Consider the following 19,764-nt stretch of genomic DNA (forward strand, 5'->3'; position numbering starts at 1 on the left):
AGAACTATGACCTTAGGCTGCTAACCACGTTGTTACCTTGCATGCAGATCACTCCTTCGGTCATTAAACATTTACTGCTTGCCAACTATGGGCAAAGCTTTCTTCATAAGAGAAAAAAAGCAGAAGGGAAAAAACTCCTGGAGCAGACACTACACAGACCATGAGTTTCAGAGGCAGAGAAACCTGGGTTCAAATCTGTCTTCTCCAAGTGCTAATGTGCTACCTTGGGCCAGGTATTTCAACATCTCCCAGAATTTATTGCATCCTCTGAAGCTTGGTATGTAATATGTACCTTACAGGGAGTAATAACAATGGGTTATTATATGAAAAGTTCTTGGCAAAGTGTCCAGTGCACAGGAAGAGTTCAAAAAGTAGTCCACGTTAAGTGGCTTGAGCAGTCTGTCTCGTGTCCATAAATAAGTGTTAAAAAAGGAGTAAGTGAGATAACTAGCTGCCTGGCATTGAGCTAATGAACAATTAGCACTTCTTTTGCCTGCTGCCCAATTTGTATAATAGCGAAACCCTGGACATAAGCATGGTATTGCGGGGTCAAATAATCCTTGCATCACTTGATGGAATAGTTGAGCAATCAATATGTCAAGGATGGGGGCAGCACACAAAGAGGTATAACCTGGCTTTGAAGGAAGAGAAAAAAGCGAAGTACAAAGTCATAGACTACTCTTGTTACAGCCATGCAAAAGAAAAGCATGCAAGTGGGAATATAAAACATCAAAAAAAGCTTTGCCAGGACTAGTCAGATGGGAAGTGAACTGAACAAGTTTTATTTCTGTTAATGTCCTTCAGTGGATTTGGTAAATAATAAATTATTTTGTACAAGACTGTTCCTCCCTTGATGACCCCAGGGAGCACTGGAAACATGATTGGAACCCCTGGAGCTAGGCAATATAAGGCGCTGCTGCTGTCAGGTTGTTAAAATAGCGAGACCCACAAGCAAAGGCTCAAAGTCACTCCCATGCTTTTCTTTTTTTTTTTTTAAAGATTTATTTATTTATGCATACAAGTACTGGGGTACAGGCCAAAAGTGCAGGGGTGAAAGGATTCACCAGAGACAGAGTAGGAAACAGAAGAGGCAGACAGACTGAAGTACACTGCTTAGAGGTACAGTAGGCAAGTCAGCAGAGGTCTGCTGCGCCATGGGTCACCTCCCTGACCGGGGATCGAACTCATGCTACAGTGGCTGCCATAGCTTCATAGTGCTGTGCTTAACTCCTTGTGCCACCAGGGAGGTCCCTACTCCCACGCTTTATAATCACAGAACAGAGCAGGCTTTGCCCTGCTAGAGCCTCTCTTATACTCGCAGGAGGGGGATAGAAACAAACCAAAATAGGGGCAGCTTTATATGTATTTCTTTAGCTGCAAATGTTCATTTTAGTGTTTCCTTAATAAGACTAAATTTACTGTGAAAGTTCTACGTACAAGGCACAGGGGAAGACAGAGCATTTTATAAGGAGCAGGGCTCCATGTCTCCTATGCAGACACTAATCCAGGTAGGGAAATAAGAAAAATCACAAAAAGTTCAAAACTATAAACTCCAGTAAGTGGCAATGATAATTACTGACATTAATACATCACTGAATTGTAGTTGATGAGATGTGTTTTAAATGATGGTTCCCCCAGAGCGGGGCTACCGCACTAGATGACAGGAGGCAGCGTGCCCTGACATGACCTGGGAAGGTGCCAGGAGCTGCTAATATTTTCCTTCAGCACATTAAGATGTTTCCCCCCCATCTTGGTACTTTGGGGAAGAAGTTGGGTACCCACCAAATGAAAGTGACTATACAGAGATAAAGAGAACACAGCTACACACACACATGTGTAGACTCCAGAATGGCAACAAAACCACTTAGTGTATGAAGGAGGTGGGGGCGCTGTGGACACCCGTAATAGAGAAAGGAAGTGAACTGAAGCCACTTTTTTCCTAAGTCTTCTTTTTTGGGGGGAGTGGGGCGCAGAGAGGGGACTCCTCCATCTCTTACTTCAAGCTCAATACAATTGCTCAACAACCAACAGGTACAAAAGATGGTGCCAGCTAGGAAGGAAATGTTAGATTTGTTCTTTTAAAACTAGCTGTTTTCAAATGTGGAGGATCTGAGCCAAAAATTGAGACAGGTACTGCACACCCCAAAATGCCAGCAGATGAGTAAAGGTAAGACAGGAGGGCAAATGACTGATAAGTGGTTTACCCTTCCTGCAGCCTTGGGACACTCTGCTATGCCCTATTCATTCATTTGAAGACTTATTTTTTACTGAGAATCTGCTGTATTTGTATAGAAATCTAAAAATCAAGAAGTGATTACAAATACACATTACATCTTCTGTAAACCTTTACTGGTGCTTACTATGGATTATCCATGGTGATAGATATGGGGGACACACAGGGCAGACTATTTCCCTCCTGCAAGAGGCTCCATTCCAGTTGAAGATACACATGATCACCTTCTAGCTAAGAGTGAAAAGCCCAGAACACGGGGCAGGATAGTCCAGAGGAAAGAGAGTTACTCAGCGTGGGGGTGAGATATCTGAGCAGGAGCTTAAGTAAGAGACAGATTGCCTCACAAAGGGTTTCGGTGAAGCAACAGAAGCTGATACAGAGAAAACTGACACCATACCCCAGGCCTCGGGTATGGAACCCCAGAGGGCATGCTCCCTGCAAGAGTCTAGCTCACGAGCAGATTGGGGAATCACTGAACCAAGTTCAGTGACTTACTGACTGGGGACAGTGGGAGAAATAAAAGACTCCATGGGATGCACATCCTTCCAGGCTGGGCCACATTCTCCCTCCAATAACTAAAGGATCCTGTGAGGAAGGAGCTGGACATAACCCACTGGCCTCCCAGCACCAATGGTTCTATGAGATACAATGGGTCACCCACAGAGAATGTATTAACAAACTTTGGCTGGGGCTGTGGAGTGGCTGCTAACCTGTGTGTCCCTTCCCTCTGTTATTCAGTGAAAGCAGGTGCGTCAAGGCACTGGAAACAGGCCTACCCATCCATCCACCAACTTCCTTCACCTGTTCCCGCTGGGGGAAGAAAGGAAGATACTCTATTGTTCTTTCCAACGCTACTACCAATAGATGATTTAAAGGTTGGCTGGCCAAAAAAGCTTCTCACTGGGTGGGTAAACTTTCTGCCATTCATCTCTTGGATTTCTTTTCACTAGGCAGAGAGAAGCTGATTGAATTGATAGCAAGCTATTATCATGCACTTCCACACTCTAAGGTAATATCCTATGAAGCTGGTACTATTTCCATTTCCCAGAACAAGGAATTGTGGCTAACAGAAGTCAAGTAATTTGCCCAAGACTGAAGGAGAGCTAGTAAGTGGGGGAGGCGGGATTTGAACTCAAGTATGTCTGATGCCAGGGTCTGCTTTTCCAATGGGGAAGAAAGTTAACGAGAGAAGTCATTCTCGAGCACACAAAAGGCTCTTGGAGAACAAATGCAGAAGTGGGGAGTCGTTTTGGAGGAAGCTGACCCAGATAGAGGAACAAAGAATGGGAGGAGTGTCACAGGTTCCACCCTACCAGCTCGGCTGTTCTCATCTAGTCCTTGACCTCCAGCGCCCAAGGCCTGCTCTGCCCGAGTAGCAAACCAGAGCAACAAATGCAACAGGACAAGGGCTGCCTTCCCCAGCTGTTTCCTACCTCTGGTGAGTTTCTCCCAAACGGGCTCAGGGAAAAGCCTAAAAGCAAGTTTGCCCCTAGAGCGCAAAGGGCTTCATTAAGGGGAACTAAGAAGCTAGCACCAAATCAGCAAAATGAAGTGGCCTGTGACAGCCCACCACAGTGCCACTGTGCAATTAGGCCCAGACGTGGGTGGAGGCGAGGAGATTATTCAGGCTCCAAAAATGAAACTGCTGAGCCCAGTGGCACAAGAGGAGCAAGCATGGGTGCAGGGGACGTGTCCCCTGACTCCCCAGGCACCAGCCTTCTCTACCGGGTCAACATCTGCACAGCCCCCACGATGCTCTAAAATGCTTGTGAGAGATCAGCTGACGTCCAAGGAAGAACAAAAGAACAAGGAGGAAGTCACAGAGATTGGGGTGTTGGCACAGACACATCTTGGTTCTTATTAGATATGAAACTTGGTTGGATTTAAGGCCCAGTGTGGCTGAGAATCGGTGCACAATCAGAGAGTCACTAGTCCTAAACAGGCCTCAGGGGCAGGCAGCGTGTCTCCTGGACCCAGCTTTAACCACGCAGTTCTGGGGCCCCTAAAGAAGAGAGGCCGGGGAATGACCTGTTTCTAGAGTAGATCAGGTCCCTGCAGGCCCCACCTCAGCCTTGCTTCTATCTATCTCAGGGAGTTAAAGTTCTGACATCCCACATATGGGCTTCAGGGGTCCACAAACCCCTTTAAGCAACTGTTTGCTACATTTTGTGTGTATGAGTATTTGTTCAAGAGTCTAGCCAGTGGCTTCTAAGCCTGGCTGCTCATCAGACTTGCCTGGGACTCTCTGGTAGGACCCAGAATTCTGCATTTCAGAGCTAATTCTTCAGCTGGGATCCTTGCCCAGGATTGGCCTCTCTCTGCCTGTCAGCACAGGCCCATTGGCTCTCCCATGCCACAGGAGCAGGCTGGTCCTTTTTGATTTACGAGGCAACTGAATAACTTAAAATCTTCCAGAATAGCTTAGAAGATATGCTGTACGTCCCATAAGTGCCCTGTCCCCTTCTGCAAAGGTCCCAGAAAAAATGAGCAATAAGTACTCCCTTGTGCATTCCCACCACTGCTTATTAAGCGATGCAGTCAGAGCCACACCTCAATTTAGACCACTGGGACTGTACAAGTCAGGGAAGTTTGAGAGCCAGGAAAGGAGACTCATCTCTGCACAAGATCCGCATCCAAGGGCTATTTCAACCAGCTCAAGTCTTTACCTACCAAAAGCTGAGGCTCAGGAGTTTCCTGAACTTGCCCCAACTGCTTAAGATACACCCTAGCAACATCCTGGCATCTAGATGATTCGCAGTTATTACCAGTATTTGCTATAACACTACCAATCATGTGCAGGCATTGTGTTTTACGTGACTATGCTGTTACAGGAGACATGTTTAGAACCATCCACCAGCTAAAAATGAGGTAGCTGGGACTTCCCGGGTGGGGCAGGGGTTAAAGGCTCAGCGCTATCAAGCTATCACCAGCCACTATGGCCTGAGTTCCATCCCTGGCCAGGGAGCTAACCCACATGACACAGCAGACATCTGTCTTGCCCACTACTCCCCTCAGCAGTATATTTCAGTAGATCTGCCTGTTCTACTTCCCACTCTGTCTCTGGTGAATCCTTTCACCCCCTGCACCTCTGGCCTATATCCCAGTTTCTTGCATGCAAAAATAAATAAAAATAAATCTTCAAAAAATAATAAAATAAAAATGAGGTAACTGGAGCTTGGGGAGAGAGCTTAAGTAACCTGCCCTAAAACATTCACCTCTCAGTGAAGCAGATCAAAACTCAAAAGTGCTTGTTCTTAACCAATTATCTAAAGAAAAAGGCATTGAAAAATAAAGTGGTGGGGGTCAGATGTGCTTATTAAGTATTCCATTTGTAAACAGTTATTTCATTGCAAGGCAAGCATTTCTCCCACAAGCCAGCTAACTATCAAAATCACCTGGGTCATTAAGAAAACATACACTTCTGTGTCTGGTCCTAATTTTGGGAATTGGGAAGCCCAAGGACTGGGCCTTATTTTTGACAAGCTCCCTCCACTTTTCTGATGCAGCCCACCAACAGCTGCGTCCACACTGGCTTCGCCTGCAATATTCAATATGAGAGCACATGTCCAGAGGGCAGCCTTGCCATAGCGGCCGGGTGCCTGCCGCACCTCCCCCTCTCTGGACCTTCTGATCCTTCTGTCCAGTGAGCAGTCTGGACAGGAGCTAGATCATTTCCCAATATTCAGCCAACCACAAAGCTCTGTGAACTCAAGATGCCTCAATATGAAGCAGTTTGGAGGTGAGCTGTGGTGGCAGAGAAACACAAAGAAGCAGAAAGGCAGCTTACAGGGGAGGTGAGGGCACTGTGTTGTCACATGCCCTGGGTCTGATCCCAGATACTAATTGCATGTCCTGGCTCAAACTCTTCCCTCTAAGCCTCAGAGCTCCTCTCTGTAAAGTGGAAGAATGTGGCGAAGAGCTTACCCCAACTTGCGTGCACAAGAGGCTCTATTAAGGCTGCATCTTGGAGTGTGCTTATGGTGTCTGTGGGGTGAGTGTCTGGGAGGGTGAATCTGCAATGATTTTCTTTCTTCTTTCTATTCACTATGGCATCTATTCATGGGGTTTGTGTGGGGTGAGCACCAGGGGCCACACTCAGACCTGGGTTTCACAGGCACTCATTGAAAGAGAAAGACCAGACAGAGCTCTCCCTCCATGCTGTGCGATGACCAAAGGGCTGTAGAGCTGGGGGAGAAGAGTGCACTCTGAGAGGTGGGCAGTTCTCTTCCCTTTTCTTCTGAGCACTCACCATGCCCTGATCAAATGCTGTGCTCTCTGCAGACCATCAAATCAATTCTAGGGCAAATCCTGGACATAAAAGAACCCTAATTATAGGTGAGAAACAAACTGAAGGGGTTAATTAATTTGCCCAGGAAAAGCAGCTGGTGGGTGGTAATACCAGGAATTACAGGTTTTATGAATCGGCTCTCCACCCACTTGATTCTTAGAATGCAGCCATGGCCCTGGAAAGTATTTGATGTTGATCATCTGTAAACAGCTTCTGTGTAAGTTCCTGGAGATGAATGCTGTTGACACTACCCTTTTCCTTCCAGTGGCCATAAGGTGCTATGGCCACAGTCACATACCAGTGTTATTTGTTTGTAGTGTTTTGGACTGTTTTTTGAGGCCAACTCTTCAATCTAGAATTAGATATGAAGATTCACTCAATGGCCTTCATGTTTGGACAAATGAAAGCCTACTCTTAATAAACCTTGAGCAGGTGGTGCTAGAACCACCTTCAGAGGTCTATTTGATGCCAAATAGGGATTTCCATGACCACTTGACCATGTCTCTGGATTGACCTGGAGGAACAGGGGCTGGACACGCTCCTTTATACTATAGGTGAATCCAATGTGGACACAGCTGTTGGTGGGCTGCATCAGAAGAGTGGAAGGAGCACGTCAAAAATAAAGCTCCGTCAGGGCCTCCCCAGTGGCGCAGTGGTTGAGCACTGGATTGCTAAACTGCCCGCAGCCTCTGCAGCACCAGTTCAATCCCCGGCCACCGAGCAAGGGTCCCACGTGGTGCGCAGACCTCTCCTGCCGCCCGCTGCTCCCCTTAGCAGTGTATCGTCAGTCTGCCTGTTCTGCTCCCAGCTCTGGCTCTGGTGAATTCGCTCACCCTCCCGCGCTCTGACTGTACCCAATGCTTCTATAAATAAATAAATAAATCTTTAAAAAAAAATAAAATAAATAAAGCTCTGCCCTTGCGCTTCCCAATTCCCTAAATTAGGGCCAGAGACAGAGTGCATATGTCTTCTTAATTCCCCAGATGATTCTGATAGTTAGCCGGTTTGGAGGAGAAATTCTTGCCTTGCAATGAAATGGCTGCTTACAAATGGAATCGTGATGTGACATGATTCTCTCACATTCTTACTTTCACATCTTTTGCCCATAATAATCAAATCTTGGCATAAATATCTTCTTCCATCATGGAGGTGACTAAGAAGTCATGAAATTAAAATTAATGAAGGAAAGATCCAAAATAGAGCAAGAGGCCATTTGGAGTACAGAACTTATGTGTGTACACTGTGTCTGACTGCTTGGTAACTGGAATTTATGCATGAATCACCCTCAATACATAAGCATTCTAACACCTGGAATTGGAGACTTTGGAAAGTCATCTCCACATCAACCCAAAGTCTGATAAAAAGGCCTCCCTGGTGGTGCAGGGATTAAAAACAACCGCTATCTGCAGCCACTGTAGCAAGCTATCAAGCTATCTGCAGCCACTGTAGCACAAGCACAAATTCGATCCCGGCCAGCCAGGGAGCTGACCCACATGGCACTGCAGACCTCTCCTGCCTTGCCTGCTGCTCCCCTCAGCAGCGTGTTTCAGTAGATCCACCTGTTCTGCTCCCCACTCTCTCTGGTTAATCCTCTCACACCCGCCCACCCCCGCACCTCTGGCTTATTCCCCAGCTCTTGTATGCATAAATAAATAAATCTTTAAAAAAGCTTGATAAACACTACTGAATCTTGACTTCAGAGAGGACAATCTATCACTCCCTTTTGTATGTAGGTCTTTCCCTCATTTTAAAATTGTTTTTTAATTAAATTCTCCTTTACTGAGGTAACGTTGGATCACAATACTGTGATTTACGGGTGCAGGGTCACGTCTTCTCAGGTGTATGCTATCACATCATTCCCAGAACCCAGGCACCCATCATGCCCCACCAGAGCCCACTGGGTCCCCTCCCCACTTTACTCCCTTCCCTCTACCCTTCCTTTCTTGGAACCTCAGCTCTGCAGTCAAGGTTGAATGGTCCGTTTGGGCTTTGTCTGTTCCTGTGCTTTGTTTCGTTACATTCCACATGAGTATCTATCCAGTATTTGTCTTTCTCCTTCTGACTTACTTTACTTAGCATAATTTCCTCCCATTCCATCCATGTCACAAATGGCAAGATTTCATCATTTTTAGATGTGAGTAGTATTGTGTATATATACCATATCTTCTTAATCCACTCATCTGTTTGGGGGAACTGAGGCTGTTTGCATAACCTGGCTATTATGAACATAGGAGAGTAGATATCCCTTTGAATCGGTGTTGGTAGTATTCTATAGGAAGGCAGGTCTGCCTATAGAAACTCTGTCTTTTTCCTTCCATAACACACTTGCATGGCCTTGTCAGTGGTGTTGCCCAATTGTAATCCCCTAAAGACCTCAAATAAAAGTCTTGGTTTTACTTGCAGATGAAGTTCTGAATCATGACTATGTGATTCTTTAATACCTTCGTCCTCTTGGGCTGCTGTAACAGCACACCATAGACTGGGTAGCTTCTAAACAACAGAAATGTATTTCTCACAGTTCTGGAGGCTGAGAAGTCCAAGATCAAGAATCAGTGACTGGCTAACTGTTTCCTGCTTCACAGATAGCCTCATTTCACTGTGTCTTTGCATGGCAGACAGGAAGAGGGAACACTCTGAGGGCCCTTTAAAAGGACACTGACTCCATTCGTGAAGGCTCTGTCACCCCCACCATGTCCCCAAGATCCCCCCCCCCCAAAGAACATGACATTGGGCATTTGATTTCAACATATGAATGACAGGGGCAGGGGAGGTACCAACATTTAGTCTACAGCACATTGCTTGTTGGAGAGAACTGGACACAGAGGAAGCAGAATAAAAAACTGCCATTAAATTCACTATGATATTTAAAAATAAAATACAGAAATTATCACTGAATTGACTCTGAGTAAGATGTTTATAAGTTTAGGTTCATCTAACTCTAACAACAACCTATCAAGTGGCAAGTATTATTCTATCCATTTTGTAGATGAAGAAATAAAAAACCTCGAGAAGTAAGCTGCCAAGGTCTCACGCCCAGTTCAAGTGGTAGCAGCAGAACTTAAACCCAAGGCCAGAGCTGTTAACACGTTCACACTTCACTGCTAAGTGAAAGACTCTAATTTTACCCACCACAGGAAGCCCTTGAGTTGTGTCTACCACTGCCTGTGAGCTCAGGAGTAGGAAACTCTTAACCTAAAGTGTCCTCAAGCAAGGAACTCCATAAGGTGTCAATGATTTGCTCAATCCCGAGGATAACCACATGTTGCAGGAGTTTTTGGCTAGACAGGAGCCTTGTGTCATTCAGCAACTTAATTTTATTTTCTTTCTTGGCCTCAGCTACTTAATGAGATTAATTAGGATTTTTAGTCTATGAGGGGGACTGTGAGGATTGAATGAGCTAATTCTTGTCAAGAATTTAAAATAATAATTTTTTAATAAATATAAGCTGCTTTATGAACCTTTATATTAGTAAATCTGTTATTTTCTTAATGTTTTCATATCTGGTGATGTGCTGAAGATGGCCTCTGAAGGGCTTCCTTGTATTTTATCCTAGGGCTTTGATTTACTTATTCTTCAGACTTCAATTCATAAAGAATTTTGCTATATAAGTGAAAATAAAAATAATCCCCCTCTCCCCCCGCCAAAAAAAAAAGGAAAACCAGTGCTGTTTCCTGAAACAATCAAAGGGAAACACAGGCCCGTGACCTTTCCCTCCAAAGACTTCACTCAGCCCAGTTATGAATTTTCAACTATGACGCAAAAGTTCAAAAGGCAGCCCCATGGGAGTCTCTGCCAAGGCTACAGTTCAAAAGCCTGTTTCTGCAGATCAAAGGCTGCTACTCACATCACAGAACGCCACTTCACCCTTGCAGCCATCACATATATAATGTCAGATATAACGCATATAAAGTTTCCATTATCAGTGCTTTACTTGAGGATTTAATCCCCAGTTAGGCAAGAAGTGAGCCTACTTAGTTGCTGTTGCTGTTTTACGTATTTTTGGTAAAGCTTTTATATATTCCCTTATTTTAGCCAAATAAAATAAAATATTTTGACTGGAATCTACTTGGTCAATACTTACTAACTAAGGCTGCATCCTCTAGTCCAGTGGAAGAGGAATGAGTCTGGGGTCAGAATGGCAGGCCACTATCTCTTGACCCAAAGCAGTTCTTTTTCCCTCTTTGAACCCGGCTGTCTCACCCAGTAATATGAGTGTTGATCTAGAATATGAGATCCCAGAGCTAAGGAGGATACTGTGGAATCCACCAGGAAATATGTTAAAAATACCAGCTCTTTGTTTTTGTTGAGTCATGTCAGTTGTTTGTATTATCTTTGTGATCAGTCCCTTATCAGTTGTATGGAATGCAAAATTTTTTTCCCTATCAGTGGGGTGTCTCTTTGTTTTGGTTAATGTCTCTTTTGCTGTACAGAAGCTTTTCAGTTTAATATAATCCCAGGTTTTTATCTTTTCCTTGACTTTCTTTGCTTTGGGGAATGTGTCTTGAAAGATGTTACTGAGATGTATGTCTTGTAGTGTTTTACCTATATTTTCTTCTATATATTTTATGGTCAGGTCGAAGATGTGGTATATATACACAATGGAATACTATTCAGATATCAAAAAAAGATAAACTCATGCCATTCACAGCAATGTGGATGGAGCTAGAAGGAATTGTATTCAGTGAAATAAATCAAAAGGAAAAAAAAAAATATCAGATGGTTTCACTTACAGGAGGAATACAGGGGAACCAAACAAGACATCAGTGTAAAAAAATAATAACAATACAAAACACAACAAGGTAAAAACAAATGATTATAAATCAGAGACATCCTTCAGGGGAGGAGGAGGGAGAGGGATTAGAGGGAAAGAGGGAGGAGCACAGGGGACTGTGCACTGCTGTCTAGCAGGTGCACAGGTGCACTGGTGAAAGAGTTCTTTGAGGACTAGACCTGAGGGAGTGGGGGGAAGCAAATATTGTTTTAAAATGAACAATGATGTAAAAAATAAATTTTAAAAATGCCAGCTCTCCAAATCCCTGACCAGGCAGGACCCTAAGGTCCTTCCAGTGCTAACAACCCATGACTTTCTGAAATAAGGCTGATTAGATAAAAATAGAACAACTTCCCTATAAGTGACTGGTTTCTGAATTTCAATTCCCTTATGGAGTTAGTGTGAAGTATGGGCAGCTCAACACTTGATAGAGAAGTTTGCTCAGCATTGGGAAACAGCACACATAGGATCAAGAGAGCACAAAAGAGCCAAGAGCTTGAAATATATGTTCCAAGCTGCCTAGTTAGTAGAGGTTTAACCAGACAGGCAAATGATTTTCTAAATCAAGGGATTCTTTACTGGGCCCATAAACTCTCTACAAATATATGTGAAATTTGTGTGTAGAGAGGTGTTAGTTTTATTTTAATGGAGAGAAGGTCCATTGCCTTCATTTGGTTAAGAACTTCAATTCTGAAGGTTGCTCTGATGAAACTCTCACACAGGTGGCCATAAGGAATGGGTTGAACAGGGGAAATACACAAATTAATCAACCACAAGGCAGAAACAGAAAAACACTTTACAAGGGGTGCTGGCAAGAATTTAGGAGTTTTAAGTGTGTGTCTCCTTCCTGCTCAGAGGAAGCTGGCAGTTATGCTGGGCCTGGAAGTACGGAAAGAACTATTTTTAAAAAATATATAGAAGGGGGCCTCCCCGGTGGCACAGCGGTTGAGCACTGGGCTGCGAAGCTGCCCACAGCCTCTGCAGCGCTGGTTCGATCCCTGGCTGCCAGCGAGGGTCCCACATGGTGCACAGACCTCTCCTGCCATGCCCACTGCTCCCCTCAGCAGTGTATTTCATCAGTCTATCTGTTCTGCTACCTGCCTCTGGCTCTGGTGAATTCGCTCACCCTCCCGCACTTCTGACTGTACCCAGTGCTTGTATAAATAAATAAATAAATCTTTAAAAAAAAAAAAATATATATATATACACACACAGAAGGGCCTCCCCAGTGGCGCAGCGGGTTGAGCGCAGCACTGTAAAGCTGTCCTCAGCCTCCGCGGCACCAGTTCAATTCCTGCCCAGCCTGGGGAGATTCCTACATGGCATGACAGACCTCTCCTGTCTCGCCTGCTGCTCCTCTCAGCAGTGTATTTCGGTCCTGCTGCCTGTTCTTCTCCCTTCTCTGTCGCTGGTGAATTCTCTCACCCTCCCATGCCTCTGGCCTGTACCCCAGTGCTTGTATAAATAAATAAATCTTTAAATATATATATATATATGTAAAAATGAAGATGGTGGGGAGGATGAGCAGCATTGCAGAGGTTGTGTTCACTAGCTCAATTCCAGAAAGCATTTAGCATAAATGGTATAAAGAAAGTAGTTCTTTGATACTTATTAAAATAAAAGACACAATTTCAATTATATCATTCATAATGTGGCTGTGCAGTTAATAAATAATAACTGTTTCTTAGGTAATGGGTAAGCACAGCTGGCAATCAACAGTTCTCCATAATCTCATGTAAGATAAGGCCATATTCTCTCATTCCAAGAACACAATCTGGAATCAGACTAGCTGGCCCACTATCCTTTGACCTAACACATATCTTTCTCCCTCTTTGAACCTGGCTGTCTCACCCAGTAAAATAAGAATGCTGGCCAAGGACAGAGGATCACAAAGTCAAGTAGGTCACCCGTCCTACAGAGGAACACAGCACAAACCCCAGAACCTATAAACTGTAATCACTAACTTGGGGAATCAGGACGTTCTTTGCACATATCCATGGTGAACTTCAGAGTTCACTAGATGGGATAGGGGTGAACAGTAGGAAACAACAACTAGGAAACAACAACTAAGAAAGTTAAGACAGTAAAGAAAGTTAAGTAAGTCCTCACAGTAAGTCAGCAGGTGTTGGAAACGTGTAAGGAAAGCAGCTCCTCTCTTCACATTATTTCCAGGTTTCCCACTGTTCCAGGGGAACATCTTCATTTACTGGTGCCTGGAAATTGCTGGGTGACATAAGAAGCTTCTCCTGAAAAACTACATAAAACGGACAAGAACAGGGAGGGTGCCAGAAAGGAAAGCAGTTGGCTGGGTAATGTGTCCTGTGGCTAAAGCCTGAGATCAGAAAATACTCCAGTGGCCTCCAAGTGAGCTCTACACAAGCAGAAGGACTAAAAATTGCTCACCATATAGCTTTTTTTTAAAAAAAAAAAGATTTTATTTATTTATACAAGCACTGGGGTATAGGCTAGCGGCGAGGGAGGGTGAGAGAATTCACCAGAGACAGGGCAGGGAGCAGAACAGGCAGACAGACCAAGAACACTGCTGAGGGAAGCAGTGGGCGAAACAGAAGAGGTCTGCCACGCCATATGGGTATCTCCCTGGCTGGCCGGGAATCGAACCTGTGCTACAGAGGCTGCAGATAGCTTTACAGCGCTGTGCTCAACTAGCTGTGCCACTGGGGAGGTCGCTCACCATACAGCTTAAAATTCGCGTTCCTCAGGAAGTATACTACTGATAAATGAACAATGGAGATGAGGCCAACAAGATGGCCAACAGAAACACCAATTTAACTACTATCCTTTGTTACAGTCACTGAACCCAGAAGCAAAGGTGGAAGCACTCCAGTGGAGCACAAAAACTGAGGAGAAGAGCCACACTAAAAAGAGGTAAGAGCAACAGTTTCACTTTATGCCTATAAATGAATGTTCTAATGATCTTAAGATGACTTGCAAATAGTACAGATATGGCAGTACTGTGTGTATTCAAAGCATTAATTTCTTAAATGACAAGCAGACAGAATATGCATATCCTGTTGTGAAATTCTTTTTTCAATATATGGGAAGCCTCCAAAAATGGAAATGAAATGCTATATATCTAATGTCATAAGCCAATGTTACTTCAACAAAAAAAAAAAAAAAAAAAAACACAAACTTTTTAAATGAAGTGGCTCATGTTTCTTGGGTTCTGAGTTTATTTCAGGCATTCAGCTGATGGTGTCCTGGCAAAGCAAAGCAAGGGAGAACTACAGCCAGAAAACACAGGAGCCCAGGGACAACTTGGCAGCTACTGAAGAATGGGAGTCTAGAATGATTCTGCAGTTTCCAGTCCTGGTCATTTGGAGGACAATGGTGTTATTAATAGAGGAGGAAGTCAGGAGAGAAATGGTCTTAGAGAGAAGAAGATATGTTCTTTCAGATGTGAATTTATATATTCTTTATATCTACTTAATAGTCTTTCTATCTACTTAGCTTCTATGGACCAAAGAAACCCCACTGATAACTGCTCCTGAACTGCAGTGAAGGGCACTGAAGAAGCTCAGCTCCAGGCTGGGCTCTGGAGCATGGAAATTCACAGGTCAGAGAATGCAGCTCTCAGGAAAACCACAAATCCCTTTAGATAACTGAGTCTTTTCTCACAGATTGCCTTTGAAATGGCTCTCTGAGCTTAGCTCACAGCAGTCACTGATGCCCAACAGGAAGGCATCTGCAGAAAAGAGGAGGAAGGTGGGGACCTCAGGTCGTACTAGAACCAGATTTACCTTGGAGCACCCTCAGTCTGGTTCCCACTTCTTTTATTTATATATATATACACACACACATACACACATACATACATATATACACATATATACATTTATACATATATATTCTTTTACATAATATATATATTACATCATTGTTCATTATTGTACAATGTATGCTTGTATGCTTTCTCCTTTTGGGTGTAGTCCCCATAAAATTCCCACTACCAATTCACCCGTGAACCATCACCATAGTCCCTTGTGCTCTTCTCTCCCCTGTTTTGATCACACATCTGAAGACCAACGGTAGCTTCTGTCCCACCCCACACACCCCTGCCGAGAGGGAGGGAAGGCGGGGTGGGGAGAGAGAATGAGCATGTGAGGGAAGGTGGAGTGGAGGGAGAGAGAATATAGCACCTAACACCGGAATGTAATAGGGACTAAAAAGGAGAAATTTGTGTTCAGCCCAGTTAGTCAACTATGTACACAGGTGAAGAATCTGAAGTCCACAAGGTATAAAGCACACAAGTCCTTAGGGGCAGATCGAGAACTAAGGTCTCCCGACACTTCTTCCTACCACCTGGGAGCAAATCAAGAGCCATGCTCCCTTTGCTCTGATTCCCCAGCACAGCCCCCCACCCCATCTCCCACTTCACCTCACTGCTAGTCACCATTTGCTTTCCTTGCTCAATGGAAAGAGAAGCCTGGAGGTGGTGAGAGGAGGATTATTCTCCCTTCAAGTATGTTTTTACTGGGGACCCCTGCATCTTTGAACAAGAATTCACATCACTAATTGTATTAATCAACTAAACACTTTACAAAGAAATAACACCAACAAAGTTTCTGTCATAGGGGATCTGAAATCAGTGTACAGTGTTAAAAAAAAAATAAAAGGAAGGAAACCAAGACCATATGATCACTCTGGAATTAAGTATGTTTTGCATATTTTGAGAAGAAAAAATAGAAGCCCTTCACTCTAACTCACTACTCGTTTTGTAACATGATCACAAGAAGGAAGCTTGATAGCATTTATCTATAAATCATAACAATCTTAAGTTGTAAATTAAATTTCAAAAATTACATTGGCTATCTTAAGCATGTTAAAGACCACATAAGCTATCTTAAGCATGTTAAAGACCACATAAAGGCCACTTAAGCATGTTAAAGACCTTTATTGTAGTTAGAATTTATGGGAGAAAAAAATGACAAATCAGATTATATTAAAGAAAAAGTAGGTATTGATACAAAGTTCACATTAACACAGAAGGCTTTTAAGTGTGCCTTAAATAATAATATGGGAAGGTACTGCGTCAAGGAAGGCCCTTCTGCTCATATAAAATTCTACCTGAAGAAGAAATAGTTACACAATCTCAATTTCCCAAGTAAAGTTTCTAGAAACAGAAAATATTATAGAATAAGCAAAATCTGGAAAGAAGATTGAGTAAGGATCAGATTCTTATTCAGATATCTGTTTAACACTTTTAAGTAGCCTATCCAGAAATTCCCTAATGTGCAGTGGAAACCACAGCTTTGTTTGAATTATGACAGAGAAAGAGAAAGATAAAAAAAATAATTTTTAAACATAAATATATATAATATTTTAAGCCAAAGCTATAAGTACTTTTATATATTCCTAACGAGAGTAACTGCCAGAACAAGACCATGTGGAAAGCAACTTAACAATTTAACAATATTGTCAAATGACTAGTCCTCCCTCTGATCCAAAATTCTATTTCAGAAAATGTTTTATATAAACAAACTTGAACACACACAAGGTTATTTATAGCAGCAATATTTCCTGGCAGAAGACTGGAAATGCTCCAAATTCTCATTAACAGGACACTTATTTAAGAAATCATGATACAGCTATACAGGAGACACTGTCTACAGAAATGAATGTTGAAGTGCTCAAAGTGTTATAAATAGGGAAGCAAGGGGAAATTAATTATCTACGGTTGTATTTATTTCCACAGATTTTCTAGAGATAAAGAAATTAAAGAGATTATGGAAGTGGATAATAGGATGGGAGAGAAGGAACTTCACAACATATCTTTCTATTCTCTTTTATATTAGAATTATGTGAATACACTACCCATTCAAAAAATTAAATAATTTTCAAATACACTAAGATTCAAAATATTTCATTAAATAATATACTTCCTTTAGCAAAGAAAGCAGATTTTTAGCATAAATTTAAACAAATTTGACCTTTGAACCTTTAAGCAAAAAATGAAATTAGATAATTCTAACCCTTACTCTTTTTTTTTTAAGTTTTATTTATTTATGCATACAAGAACTGGGATACTGGCCAGAGGTGTGGCAGGGAGAGGATTCACCAGAGAGTGTGGGGAGCAGAACAGGTGGATCTACTGAAATACACTGCTGACGGGAGCAGCGAGATAGGAGAGGTCTGCTGTACCATGTGGGTTAGCTCCCTGGCCGCCCGGGGGAATCGAACTCCTGCTGCAGTGGTTGCCAATTGCTTGATAGCACTATTGGCAGATAGCGCTTTTGTCTAAAAATAATCCTTTCTTGGTGTTTTCAAGTTAAACCTGAACATGGTTACCCATTAAAAAAAAAAAAAAAAAGTGCCTCCCTAGTGGCACAAGGGATTAAGCACAACACTATGAAGCTGTCTGCAGCCTCTGCAGCACGAGTTCGATCCCGAGCCGGCCAGGGAGCCACCCACATGGTGCAGCAGACCTTTCCTGTCTCGCCCGCTGCTCCCCTCAGCAGTGTATTTCAGTCTGCCTGCCCGTTCTGTTCCCCATTCTGTCTCTGGTGAATCCTCTCACCCTCCTCACTAACTGGCCTGTACCCCAGTTCTTGTATGCATAAATAAATAAATCTTAAAAAAAAAAAAAAAGACAGATTCCAGCAAAGCAGCTACTTTTCAGGAGCTTTCCTATCTAGCCACAGAAAACATCCATACCTTTGACAGCATGGTTCTTCCTCCCATGAGGGATTCTGTGAAGGGTAAGAATATATCCGTCTTGCGTCTCAACTAAGTGGTCCTCACAAGGAAATCCCCAGTAAGTGATAATTTCACTCTATGAGAAAAAAGAACAGTGGAAATTCTATAAGCAGACCCCCCACACTAACAAGCAAGTAAAAGACATTTCAATGACAGACATTTTTGAAGAAATCAGTAGTGACTGAAACTTCAGTCTGCTTATCCTAGTTGCCAATGTTGCATCACAAGAGCAAATCCTTCTTTGTTTTTTACCCATGAGTTCTACTCAGAGGTGTTTTGGTGAGATCTCAGTTTCATCATTCTATCATGTTCTACACCAAGTATGTCTAGTTTTACCAAGCTTTGGACCTGTTCCCATCTTTTGTGTCCACTGCAGACACAAATAAACATTCTTATTTCTTTATTTTTTTCCTAAACATACCAGCTAATACTATAACCTATCACTTCACTTGTTATGAGGTCCCGTCCTGGAAACAAAACATAAGAAGCATTAATCCATTTTATCAATAGAATAATAAAATTACTTAGAATGTCAAGATGGAGTTAGAGAACAAGAAAAGGAAAAAAAAAAAAAGGAATTATGATCAAATTCTCTTCTCCATAAGGAAAGATCTGTGGGACAACTATTAATCAGGAGTTTAGTAGAATAAAGGTAACACAGTGATCCAGATTTCATGGAAATAAGTGTTCATTATCTCTTCTGCCATAAATACCTGAGAGAACTTAGTCATTCTTAAAGGCAAAAATTTAAAGGGGAAGAGCATAAAAGAAAAACTATGTGGCAAGAAATATTAGTCAATAAAATCCCTGGCATCAGGCCACAATTTCACGTCTCACTATAAATCTATCCCAGGCTCTAAAATTGCCTAAATCTGTACTTGGGGCACTGCATTGTCTGCTTTATGGTTGCTTTCTTTAATAATCTATATTTTCCCAGCAATTTATGCCTACAGGAAGTGTTCTCATATTTTATCATCTACTTAAGATTAATAACTTCAAAATGTTATAATTACTCAAGGGATTATTTTTACTTATTTGTTCTAACAGAAATTGTCTCAGATACTTTCATTTTTGTATTGAACTATGCTCCCTGGACACAGTTAATAACAGTCTTTGTTCAACAAAGCTGTACCCAGTAGTAACATTCTTACAAAGTTTTATTTTCCTTATACAAATTCTGGGAGACTTAACACAATAGAGATATAAATATCATTTATCTTTTTAAGAAATAGTATTAATAGTAAAATGAGGCTTGTAAAATATGTATTACCAGGTGGAAAAGTCTTACAAAATGAATTTAAGATTCTGAGAACATGAAAAGAAAGCATAATGAGATATAAGCAATTAATTTGTGATTTCATGTGGCCACATAATGGGAGTTAAGAAAATAGTTAACATTTGGGACAGATGCAATTTAAAAGAAGATGGCTTTGAAAAACTTACCACATTCATATATGTTTCAGGATCCACAGGTGTCTTTCCAGCTGCCTGGACAGGCAGGGTCCCAAGGACCAAACAGACCACGAGCCCCAACAGCTGCATTTTCATTCTGCATAAAATAGTCCACTGTTAGTTGGCCAAATTTTACTTTTAAAAAGAAAGTTATGAAGCCAGTTTAGGGCAAGTAAAAGATAGATGATGGACAAATATGAAAGAAAAGACTACAAGAAAAGAGTCTCTTTTTTGGAAATCTTCTCACTGACCACCCCCCATTTATGAACCTATAGAGCCCAGTAAAATCCACTCGCCTGTTCTCAC

General features: G+C 42.4%; 1 protein-coding gene across 1 annotated transcript in view; it reads right to left on the reverse strand.

The window, feature by feature from the left end:
* Positions 1–19,554, reverse strand: part of LIPA (lipase A, lysosomal acid type) — a gene marked incomplete at both ends in the record, with an annotated part of 37,478 nt that extends 17,924 nt beyond the window's left edge. Inside the window, 2 exons of the mRNA XM_084245935.1 lie at positions 17,965–18,082; positions 19,450–19,554. Coding sequence (XP_084102061.1) covers positions 17,965–18,082; positions 19,450–19,554 — 223 coding nt within the window. The remainder of the gene's footprint in view (positions 1–17,964; positions 18,083–19,449) is intronic.
* Positions 19,555–19,764: the final 210 nt, after the last annotated feature.

This window comes from Talpa europaea, assembly GCF_964194135.1.
Source record: "Talpa europaea genome assembly, chromosome: 10".
NCBI classification, from domain to species: Eukaryota; Metazoa; Chordata; class Mammalia; order Eulipotyphla; family Talpidae; genus Talpa; species Talpa europaea.